The sequence below is a fragment of the Rhinolophus hipposideros genome, assembly GCF_964194185.1.
Source record: "Rhinolophus hipposideros genome assembly, chromosome: 2".
Classification (NCBI taxonomy): Eukaryota; Metazoa; Chordata; class Mammalia; order Chiroptera; family Rhinolophidae; genus Rhinolophus; species Rhinolophus hipposideros.
The window spans coordinates 18015307-18028198 of NC_138048.1; the positions used below are offsets into that span (position 1 = coordinate 18015307).

Here is a 12892-nt window from a genome sequence, read left to right on the forward strand (position 1 = left end):
CCAATTCTAACAATATACAGTACACAGAATCATATTGGCCTGCAGAGAACATTTTGAATGACACTGTTTCAGAACATGTGGGATTAAGAAATATAAAGGCTTTTGTGATGATATAAACTTGGGAACTGTATAACTGGAAGCTAAATTATAGACAAATTCATCCAGAAAATAAGCAAAATTAGCTTTAGTATGTTTCCCACTCTACAAAAATATATCTGGTTATTTTTTTTCTATAGGCCTAAAAAAATCAGGGTGTTTCTCCCTCATCCCCTTTTCTTTTAGTCTATCTATGATAGACATTTAGGTTACTTGAAACGTGCCTAACTCCTAGACTTCGTAATTTTAAATGAAATGTTTTCAGTTACAGCTAATAGGCACCCAATTATTTTATATTGACATATGCACTTTACGGCTTTTCTCTCCACTGTTTTCTAGCCACTGGAAAACAGCTAGTTTTCTTCAGATATTTAGCAATCTGCAATAAACATGATTTACTTCCAAAACCCCAAGTATATTTTAAATTGTATTTAATTTTCTAAAGAATGAGTCTTTGCTGTATTAAAGATAATTAAAAGTTTTAGAAATTCATCTGGAACCTTTAGTGTACTTTATGACTTGCTCAGAAATACTTTTTGGGTGGTGTGATTATAATCTTGATGAATGTGTCATTATATATCTACTGTCTTTCTGGGTTGCAGCAGCAGCTGCGAGCTGCTTAAAAAGCTACTTTTTTAGTTTTTGTTTTTTAATGACTAAAAGGAAAAGATATGATTGTTTCATTCATTTTCTCTCAAATGAAGAAAAAGTGTGTGTAACACATTTAAAGTGAAGTTGCTTTCCAAATTTTAAAATGTGGATAGCAAAAACCAGATCCGTCTCACTTTGGGCAAAACAGAGACTACTAAAGTCATTTGACTTTTGCAAAGCTCAACTGCCTTTTGAAAGTAATAAATTTGTAAGAAATAAACATTTCTTAAAAATAAGATACAGACAGATACTTACAGATTAGAGTACCTTTTTAACCTTGTCAATTAAATTTCTGTAACACTCAATTTTCACATTCACAATGTAGTTAGTATCTAGACCAACCCAGTTAGACAGGTAAGATGAATATCATCATCTCTATCCCCACTGAGCCAGATGAAGAACCATGTTTGGTTCTTTGTTGGTCTGTTTGTTTTTACATACCAAATTCATGGCAATTTCTTTCTTGAAGATCATTTACATTTGACTACTCTTAAGTAAATGTCCCTTAAAAATCTTTAGGTCGGTTGGCAAAAAAAAAAAAAAAAAAAAAAAAAAAATACACCAGAACAACGAGCATTTATGAGCACTATTATGAGGAAGGCCTGAGAAAAAACTTACAAGGCAGTCAATTTCAAAAATTAACAGAAGAGAAGAAAGACGCCATAACAATATGCTAAAGTATTTTGACTATATAATTTTCCATAACACAGAATTAAAGTCCAGACATTCTTTAATTTTAACTTCTTCTGAAAAATTATCACAAATAGAAAGCCAATCATTTAGAGAGAGAAAAATTCAATTAAGAAAATTTCCTGTTTCAGTTAAATATAAGCAACAATTCATACATTGGCAGAAATGAGATTTTTGTTGCTGCTGTTGGAAGACTTGTTCTATATTATCTTTGGGGGGTTGAGGGTAGAGGTAGATACAAGAACAATGTTTTCAATTATATATATATATATGTATATGTGTGTATATATATATATATATATATGTGTGTATATATATATGTATACATATATACTTCCATGAAAATAAAATTATGTTACTTTTTAAATCTCTGGCAACAGGTAAAGGAGCAACAGTTTTTTCAGATGCTATTTAGGTACACATACATAGAAGTTGTGAATACCGTCACATTAAATGACAAATAAAGTAAGAAACTGAATTCTTAAAAATGATCAGGATTAAAGAGACTAAATTCTATAAAATCTTCTAAATTTATTGCTGTCTAATTAATCAACTGATAAATATGAGGTCATATACTACAGTTAAACACTTTTTTTAAAAAATTTTATTTCATTTGCAAAACCACTAAGAAAAATATCTTAATTATTTTTCAATTTCATTTTCTAATTAAAAATATACTATAATTTTTAGCTACTTAACATGCATTTATTACTTTTCTCCAAATGCACATATGACTCAACTAATTTACAAGGCACAACTTTTAATAAATCAGTATTAGTCATTATAACAAAGTCATTTTCATATAGTCCCTTTCTCATATTTTTATGTTTCTATAACCTATTTAGTGGATTTAATCATTAATATAGAAAGAGGGTATCAAATGAAACTATCAAATTTTAACTGAGGTTCTCATAGTAGTTCTGGTATCTTTATATAAAAAGTTAACTTGGACATTCTCAATCAATACTCTCAATCTTATAAATGGTCATAAAAACAAGTAATAAAATAGAATGCCAAAATGTGCCTTGGATATAGGTTGATGTCTAAATGGTCTATTAAAAAAATATCTGGTAATTAAGGTAGTTGCATAAAGAAAACAGAGAAATAAGCATGTTTCTATATAAGAAAAAAATTAATAACAATTTTAATAATAACTTAAGTAAAATGTCTCCTATCTCAAAATACAGTTCATAATTATCACCAGGCCAAGATAATTTGAATCAGCAGATCACACAATCTTTCTGAAAACTTTCCATGAAGTTTTCAATAACTCAAAAGTCTTAAGGAGCTGACATCATCTAATTTGGAGGAATGCACAGAGACTTATTTAAGTCTTTACACCTGTGCATTCCAGTAAGGGAGCCAGTAGATACTTGTGATTACTGAGCACTGGAAATGAGGTTTTGTGCAACAGAGAAACTGAATTTTTAATTTTATTTGATTACTTTATTAAATTTAAAATTTACAGCTATTGCTCAATTTAGTTATTAAAATTTTTCATTATGTTTGGAAACATTTGGGTATGCACATTTAAACTAAAAATCTTATTAAATCTAAATTGAAATCAAGTATTTCCAATGAAAAATTACCAGATTTACAAGACAGTACAAAAGAATGAAAATATCTCATTAAAATTTTTAAATTGATTACTTTAATATTTTGATTACTGGGTCAAACAAAATTTAACATTACTAAGATTCATTCAACTATTCTTATTCTTCTTTCACTTTTTTAACAAACTTCGGAAAAATTTTGAATTCCATAAGTCACTTGCATTGTATTTCTATAGGAGAGTGTTGCCTTGAACAATACTTATAAAACCAAACCATTTTTAAAGTCAGGTTCCTTGGGGTGTAATTCATATGCAATAAACCTCACTCTTCTACATGTATAGTTCTATAAATTGTAACAGATGTACAGTCATGTAACCACCAAAATCAGGACATAATTCATTTTCATCACCCTGAAAAGTTCCCTCATGCTCCTCTGTAATTAATTCATACTTCCTAACCCAAAACTGTGACAACCCTGTTTTCTGTCTCTATAGTTCTGCCATTTACAGAAAGTCATATGAATGAAATAAATACTACACCGCTGTATGGTACTAAAGGAGTATTACCATTTCTGATATTTCCTTTCCTTGTATTGTGATTATTTTGCCAAGGCCAGTTTTTCCAGTTATACACTTCAAAACTCAGCTTTCTTCCTTTCGTTATTATAGTAATTTATTTATACTTTCAGAATAAAATTAAACAGACTGCATTATAGTTTCTTAATTACAGGTCCTTCCTCCCACCATATTGTAAATCAGAAGGCTAACTTCTACAATCATTATGCCTTCCATTGGAATAACTGCCTCGTGAAATTAATAGTGCAGATAACAAGAGTGAGAAGATATTTCCCCTTGTGTTATAAAAAAGGGGAAAGAAAAAAAAATTAAGTGATAAAGACATTTACCTCTAAATTAGATGTCTACTTTGATTGAGGTCTCAAAAAAGGATATTAGGCTATGCAGGATAAAGAACTACAAGGCCAGCTAACCACGTGCAAACACCAGTGGATGTTTAACCTACACCAATATTTTTATCCAGATTGTCATTGTTTTCTCCAGAGCTTGCTAACAAAGTTGACTAAATTTAGACTAGTCTACCTAACACTGTTTTTCTCATCAACTGCTATTTCTGGTTACATGATTTTACAGAACATGAAGTTTTTCAGGAACACATACATCGTATTATAGTAGAAACACCTATAACCGCATGACAGTAATGATTTAATAAATACTAAGGCTTTATCTGAAAAGTGGAATATTTTCAATCATTAATCTTCATATAGTCAAATATATAAAATATAACAAGTCTATGTTCTAAATAGATAAATAAAATATTACTCCTGATTTTAATGCTTTCAAAGTACTTACTGAAGTCTCCAGTTAGAAAAACTCCTTCTGCTCCAGGGGCCCATTCTTTGCAGTATAAACCACCATCAGCATCTTTGTGGATGCCAAATGATTCATAACCTCTGGAAAACTTATCGATACCACCTTCGTTCTCTCCAATGTTGTTCAAAGCCTGGTTAAACAGTTTATACCTATGAAAAGTGCAAAAGAAGGCAGTTAAAAAACGTAATTGTCTTCCAGAAAAGCTATTGCAATTAAGTGACTGCTTTAGTCTTATTTGGAAAAAAGGAAAAAAGATATCATTAAAGAGGATTAATGTGAATAATTTCATTTATTTGTAGAGGTAACCTAGTAGGATAAAATTGTTCTTATCTTAAATAAACTGAACTTATCTCACTAACTTTTTTTGCAATTTTAAGCATTTTGGTATAAGAGAGGAAATATGATGATTATGTTATTCCACAAAAATTTTTAAATCAGCATGATAGCTCCCGGATAAGAAAAAGCTAAAGGAGTTCATCACCAGTAAACCAATATTACAAGAAATGTTAAAGGGACTTCTCTAAGAAGAAGAAGGGAGAAAAATAAAAGTATGAATAATAAAATGGTAATAACTATGTACCTATCAATAATCACTTTAAATGTAAATGGATTAAATGTTCCAATCAAAAGATATAGGGTAACTGAATGAATAAGAAAACAAGACCCATACATATGCTGTCAACAACAGACCCATTTCAGATTGAAAGACAGATAGACTCAAAGAATAGGGAAGAAAAAAGATATTTCATGGGAATGGAAATGGAAAAAAAAAGCTGGGGTAGCAATACTTATAAGAAATAAAGAAGGACATTTTGTAATGATAAAGGGATCAATCCAACATGACAATATAACCCTTGTAAGCATTTATACTCTCAACACAGAAGCATATAAATATACAAAGCAAATATTGACCAACATAAGGGAGAGATTGACAGTAATATAGTCATAATAGGGGACTTCAACACCCTATTGACACCAATGGACAGATCTTCCAGACAGAAAATCAACACGGAAACAGCGACCTTAAGTGACACACTAAACCAGATGGATTCAGTTGATATTTTTAGAGCATTTCATCCCCAAGCAATAGAATATGCATTATTTTCAAGCACAAATAGAACATCTAAGATAGACCACATGCTAAGCCACAAAATAAGTCACAACAAACTTAAGACTGAAATCATATCAAGCTTCTTATCTGACCACAATGGTATGAAACTAGAAATCAATTACAAGAAAGAAATGGAAAAACACACAAACACATAGAGGTTAAATAACACGCTACCAAACAATAAGTGGGTCAACAACAAGAAAGAATAAAGAAGAAATCAAGAGAAACATTGAGACAAACGAAAATGGAAACACAACGACCCAAAATCCATGGGACACAGCGAAAGCAGTCCTAAGAAGGAAATTCACAGCAATAAAGGCCTACCTGAAGAGACAAGAAAAATCTCAAATAAACAATCTAACCTTATACTTAAAGGAGCAAGAAAAAGAACAGCAAGCAAAGCCCAAGTGAGTAGACGGAAATAATAAAGATCACAGTGGAAATAAACAAAATAGAGTTTAAAAAAATAAAATTAAGAAATACAAGAGATCACTAAAACCAAGAGTTGGTTCTTTGAAAAGATAAACGAAACTGATAAACTTTTAACCAGACTCACCAAGAAAAAAAGAGGAAGGACCCAAATAAATAAAATCAGAAGTAAAAAAGAAGAAATGACACTACCACGGAAACACAAAGATTTGTAAGAAAACAATATAAACAATTATATGCCAACAAATTGGACAATCTGGAAGAAACGGACAAAGTCCGTGAAACATACAATTTTACAAGAATGAATCCAGAAGAAACAGAAAATCTGAGCAGATGGATTACTACAAATGAAATTGAATCAGTAATCAAAAAACTCCCAGCAAACAAAAGTCCTGGACCAGATGGCTTCACAGGTGAATTTTACCAGACATTCAGAGAAGAATTAAAACCTATCCTTCTCAAACTATTCCAAAAAATTCAAGAGTAGCGGAGACTCCCAAGCTCATTCTATGAAGCCACCATTATCCTAATTCCAAAACTAGACAAAGACAATACAAAAAATAAACAAATTATAGCCAATATCTCTGATGAAGATGGATGTAAATATCCTCAACAAAATATTAGCAAACAAAATTCAACAATATATTAAAAAGATCATACGCTATTATCAAATAGGATTTATTCCTGGGGTGCATGTTTGGGTCAACACCCACAAATCAATTAACATGACACACCACATAAACAAAATGAAAGATAAAAATCATATACATATAGATTTAGAAAAAGCATTTGACAAATTCAGCATCCATCAATCCAACATCCAAACACTCAGTAATCTGGGAATACAAGGAACATGCCTCAACATCATATAGGCCATATATGACAAAACCACAGTTAAGTTCATACTCAAAAGGGAAGGCTAAAAGTGCTTTCCTTAACATCAGGAACAAGATAAAGATGTACACCTTTATTTAACATATTAGAAGTCTTAGCCACATCTATCTGACAAGAAAAATAAATAAAAGACATCCAACTGGCAAAGAAAGTAGTAAAACTGTCATTACCTGCAGATAAGATGATATTATACGTAGGTAAGTCCAAAGATTCCACCAAAAAAATTGTTAGAACTGATAAACAAATTCAGCAAAACAGCAGGATACAAAATGAATATTCAGAATTTGGTTGCATTTTTAAACACCAATAATGAAATATCAGAAAGAGAAATGAAGAAAACAATCCCATTTACAATTACATCAAAAAAATAAATAAATAAAAAACCTAGGAATAAATTTAACCAAGGAGGTAAAAGACCTATATTTGGATAATTAAAAGACATTAAAGAAAGAAACTGAAAGAGATACAAATAAAAAGAAGCATATACTGTGCTCATGGATAAGATTTAACATCGTAAAACATCCAAACTACCCAAAGCAATCTATAGACTCAGTATAATCCCTATCAAAATACCAATAGCATCTTTCACAGAACTAGAACAAATCATCCTAAAATGTATATGGAACCCCAAAAGACTCTGAATAGAGACAGCGATCCTCAGAAAGAACAAAGCTGGAGGAATCACGCTACCTGATAGCAAACTATACTACAAGGCTACAGCAAACAAAACAGCATGGTACTGGCATAAAAACATAGACATTTATCAATGGTACAGAACAGACAGCCCAAAAATAAATCCGCACTTTATGGTCATTTAATCTACAACAAAGGAAGCAAGAACATACAATGGGGTCAAGGGAGTCTATTCAATAAATGGTGTTATGAAAACGGGAAGAGGCATGCAAAACAATAAAACTGCATCACCTTCTTACTCCATATACAAGAATAAACTCAAAATGGATTAAAGACTTGATGTAAGACTTAAAACCATAAAACGCGTAGAAGGAAATATAGGTAGGAAACTCTCTGACATTGCTCTTAGTAACATTTTCTCTATCTCCTTTGGCAGGAGAAACAAAAGAAATAATAAATAAGTTGGACTATAGCAAACTAAAAAGGTTTTACAAAACAAAGGAAACAATCAACAAAACAAACAAAACAAAAAAACTTACCAAGATACTCACATTGATAAGGGGTTAATATCCAAAATTGATAAAGAACTCATACAATTTAACACCAAAAAAACAATCCAATTTAAAAAATGGGCAGAGGACCTGAATAGACATTACTCCAAAGAGGACATACAGATGGCCAATAGACATATGAAAAGATGCTCAACATCACTAATCATTAGAGAAATGCAAATTAAAACCACAATGAGATATCACCTCACACCTGTCAGAATGGCTGTCATGAATAAATCAACAAACAACTGTTGGTGAGGGTGTGGAGAAAAGGGAACCCTTGTGCACTGTTGGTGGGATTGCAAATTGGTGCAGCCACTATGGAAAACAGTGTGAAGATTCCTTAAAATTGAACAGCCTACAGGAGCCAGGCAGATTATCATAAATATGAGGAGCTGGCCCTAAGTAAGAAACACAAAAGTGAGAACATGATGAATTAAAAAAAAAAAAGGAAAGAAAAAGACACGAATAGTGAGGATGGCCTTCGAGTATCGAAAACAATGCAGAGAGGAACTCTGGTGAGTTGGAGAGTACAAACCCCATGGAAAAGCAACAGGGTCTATTTAATAAGTACAGCCCATTGTTACCAAACATGCTTAGCCAAGTCAGATAGTTATTTAAGAACCAAAAAAATACCAGAATTATCTATGAACTCTCCTTAATTTAAACATTGGCAACTGTTGCAAAAACTTAAAATACTGAACTGAACAAAAAAACTTGATCTAAAGATCTACTAAGATACTAGTAGGCAAATTTTCTCATACTTTAAAGTCCTATGAGAAAATGTTTTTTTTTGTTGTTTTACACCTTACAGATATCAACTCTTGGTGTCTGAAAGCTCTAATCTGTATTAAACCACATAAGTAATAACATTGAAAAGATAATCAAACAGTAAGGAATAATGAAAAAAAATTAATTTGAACAGGGTGAAAAAATACATATACACATAAAATGATTACCACATTTATGTAACCTCCAAAAGTTTATCTTTTTTAATTAACAATTTTCCATGTGCGATGATGATACATAATATATATATATATATATATATATACATATATAGTAGATGTGAGTCTAATATCTTAAAAACACATTTTTAGATTTATTTGAGGTTTAATTTTTTTTAAAGTAATCATGTTTAAGAAGCTTCATAAGATACGTAGAAATGTCCCATTACTAAAAATTCAACAGAGACGGAATTATAGCATTATATTACTTTAACTAAGTATCTTGACTTCCCTCAAGGTCGGCCCTGTAGCTTCTGATACAGAAATACACATTCCACTTTGAAATCACTATGGTTCAAAAAAGAAAATGCCTGAGGATACAGCAAGCTTATCATGCCAGAGCTGGAGCCCTCTCCTACAACAGTTGTCTCTTTTAATATTTTCTTATGAATTTATAGGATATTTAAAAAGTAGGCCAGATTCTCAGTAACCAAGAACATAAAATGAAGTTAGTATAGCAACTAGAATTACGTACAGATATAAAACATTACAAATATCATATTTGATCTTTACGTTGATGTTTTTAACCCTCTTTTTTTTTACAAAGAAAGAAATAGAGGCACACATCATGTCCAAGGTCACGAACGTGATAAGCAATAGGCATTCAGCATCATTCATCACAAAAGGTATACTCTGAGTACATCAAGAGACAAAAATCTCAAATCAGATTTCCCTGTTCAAGAAAGCCATTTAAGTTTTACTCACAAGGAGGCTATTACTCTTATGATTAAGAGAATCGGTTTAGTCTCGAAATAAACAATATAGATTCAAATCCTAACTCTGTAACATAATGTATGTGACCTTGAACAAGTCACTTATTCTCCCTTTTCTTTTATCTTTTCCCATGTTGAGTGGAGGCAACCTCATCAGTTATAAGGAATCAATGAAATCACACTGAAAGTCTTTCCCACAGCAGCCAGCAAATGTTCAGTAATTGTCAGCTACAACCTTCCTCCACCTCAGTGAGGGACAATGCTAGAGTATACTTTTAAATGTATCTTTTTTTTTATTTATAACACTTATCTACATATCAGTATACATGTTAATTACCAGCAAACATTAAGGATTTTCCCCTCATATTCAAAAAGTGTTTAAGAATCCTTACGATTGTTTTCCCACTATAAAAAATCTAGGCATTCCGACACATCCTAGGTACTCCATATTGACTTGAATGTACGGATTATGGAAAGTTTGTAAGAAAATTAAGTAGATTGTGCTGACCATGAAAAAAGAAAAAAGAAATTACTTTAGGGAACTAGCAAGAGATAACTTTTGGGGAAAAAAATGAAGGAAGCTAAAACCTTTGCTCTCCTGAAAAACACTTCATCCCAGATCCCTACTGAAGTTCTAATTTCAGGCAGGATTGTAAACACAGGAGATATGTCAGGGGAGATGGATCATACCTTATCAGGAAATGACTAGGATGTAGAATTCTTTCTCAAGTGCCTCGGTGTGAGCCTGAAACCCCAAGGAACCCATGCAGGAAATTCTTTCCTTGCTAGCTTAATTTTGAGAGTTTATATTGTTGTCTGCTTCCTATGGGAGCCTTAGATTTGAGGCAAAAAAAAAAAAAAAAAAAGAAAGAAAGAAACCCTTAAGTAAAAGCTCTACAGGAATTTTTAATAGCAAAAAAAGGGGGAAGAAACTGTTAAAGGAAAAGAGGATTATAACTTTTTTTGAAAGAAAAAAATAGCTTTTTAAATTGGCGTTTAAAAAGACTTCAAGTTAACAAGCAGAAACTTTGTTCAGTTACGTAAAACAAGATCCTTCCCTTAAGAAGTTCATTAGTCCAATGAAAGACTGGAACTGGTGACTGGATAAGAGCTGAGATAAGGAGGACAACAGAAGGAGCTAGTGGGAGAAGAGGAGATTAGAGAAGGCTTTAGGGAATAGCTGGCATTCATGCTCTATCTTGAAGGATGATTAGTATATTTTGACAGCTAGAGAAAACACAGAGAAGGGCAATACATGTGTAAAAATTGGGTGGCTCTTGTCCACATGACAACTACCTGTGTGCAGCCAGAGCAAGAGGATGGGTAGGAATCCAGTGGACTAACGGGGTGAAAGATGGTTTTCAGCTAGATAATAAATTAAAAAATAAAAACCCTTACAGGCTTTACAGAAGGGGTAACTGATATGATCAAGACAGGCTTTAAAGGGAGCCATTTGAATAGTGAATTTTAGTAGGCAGACTCCATAGATAAATGAAATCTTTATTGAAAAGACCAAATATTAAAAGCACAGGGATTTGTGAACTCTCTTGTTATACAAGATGATAAATGAAAACAACTTAAAAGTTGAGATCATTGTACATATACTTTCTTATTTTTGAATGCTGTTCCTATTTTCACATGTTTAAATGTCATTTATTACCAAATACATACATTTTGAAAGTGCCTTTTAAAATCTCAGTGGCATTTCTAATCTGTATCCAATTTAGCATACAGTCTTGACTTTATCTATCAGAAAATGACAGAAATGGAAACATTTAAGTAAACATGATGAGCAGAGAGTGATGAACTCCATCCATTTATTCTATAAATATTACTGAGCACCTACTGTACATCCAGCACAGAGATGAAAGGCATTACACAGTCCATGCCTTCTAGACAAGCTTTGTCATGTGCGGGAGACAATGGGGCCAAAATCAGACAGTGGAAAACACTGCATAAGGTATTGTAACCAGAAAACTCATAAGCAGAAGTTTTAAGTTTATAACCAGATAAAGCCTATAACCAGAAAACAGAAATAGCTAGAATGCAATTTCTACAAAGACAAGAAAAATATGTTTTGCACACTATTGCACCCCAGCACCTAAAATAGTGGCACACACTAAGTATTTGGTAAACAGGTATTTACTGAGCACCTATCACTTGCCAGACGGTGGCTAAGCAATGAGGATACAATGGTTAGATTTACATTAAGATTAGGATTTGTATGCCTGAAATTGAATCCCAACCCTACCTCTTACCAGCTGTAACTAAGACTACATTTTCTAATCTGAAATGAGAATAACAGACCCTACTTCATAAAGTTGCTTTGATAATCAAATGAGATAATAATATACCTAAAATGCATGGCACAATACCTTTCGCATGAAATAAGTAAACACACTAGTAGGACAGTAAGTGTATTCAATATGATTGCTGGATTTGAGAAAGACATAGAAAAATCAATAGCCTCTTAAAATGTAAGAGAGTTATAATCCACTGTAACTATACTAGACTCCTGATTCACTCAGTCCCAGTGGCCCTCCAGGCTCTGTGCGCTAGCTTGACTGGACCTATGGAAGCTGTGGCTTGCAAGCAGCTACCAGAAGATTCTACAAGAAGGATGTGTGGAGAAATAAAGGTCTCACAGGACAAACTTTGCTTAGACCAATAAGAGATAGAAAATGGGAAGGAGGCCCAAAATTCCTCTCTCTTCCTCCTGCAGGTTCTGTGTGAATCAAACTACCAGCTTTGTAAGAAAACATATTATCTCACACAGCAAGTCAATTCATCGACTTGGGTGCTATATCAAGATCAAACATATGGAACCACAAAAGTGAATAGCAAGCCGGGGGATGCGATGACCTAATGAAGTCACCAGCTGCTGCCAGACACCAAAACACGATGGGCTCAGCAGTCAGTGCTATTTAAGATGAATGCTAAATATTCTGTAATTTAGATCTACTCTGGAGAACTGATAAAAAGTGAGTGGAAAACAATTAATTCCCAACATCCCACATCTATTCAAACTGAAAGCATCATGTATGTCTATGGTTTTTACTCAAGCAATTTTTCTCACTATTACAACCCTTACCAATGCCTATGTTCACTAGATTCAGGACTAGATGTTAATTAAATGAGTTATTTCACATATGTACTTAGTGTAAGACTAATTGGTA

General features: G+C 32.5%; 1 protein-coding gene across 1 annotated transcript in view; it reads right to left on the bottom strand.

Annotated features, from left to right (window-relative positions):
* The window catches only part of GBE1 (1,4-alpha-glucan branching enzyme 1), a 262701-nt gene that overhangs the window by 196677 nt on the left and 53132 nt on the right, over positions 1–12892 (bottom strand). The window contains exon 2 of the mRNA XM_081076639.1: positions 4358–4527. Within this exon, the coding sequence (XP_080932765.1) occupies positions 4358–4527 (170 nt within the window). The remainder of the gene's footprint in view (positions 1–4357; positions 4528–12892) is intronic.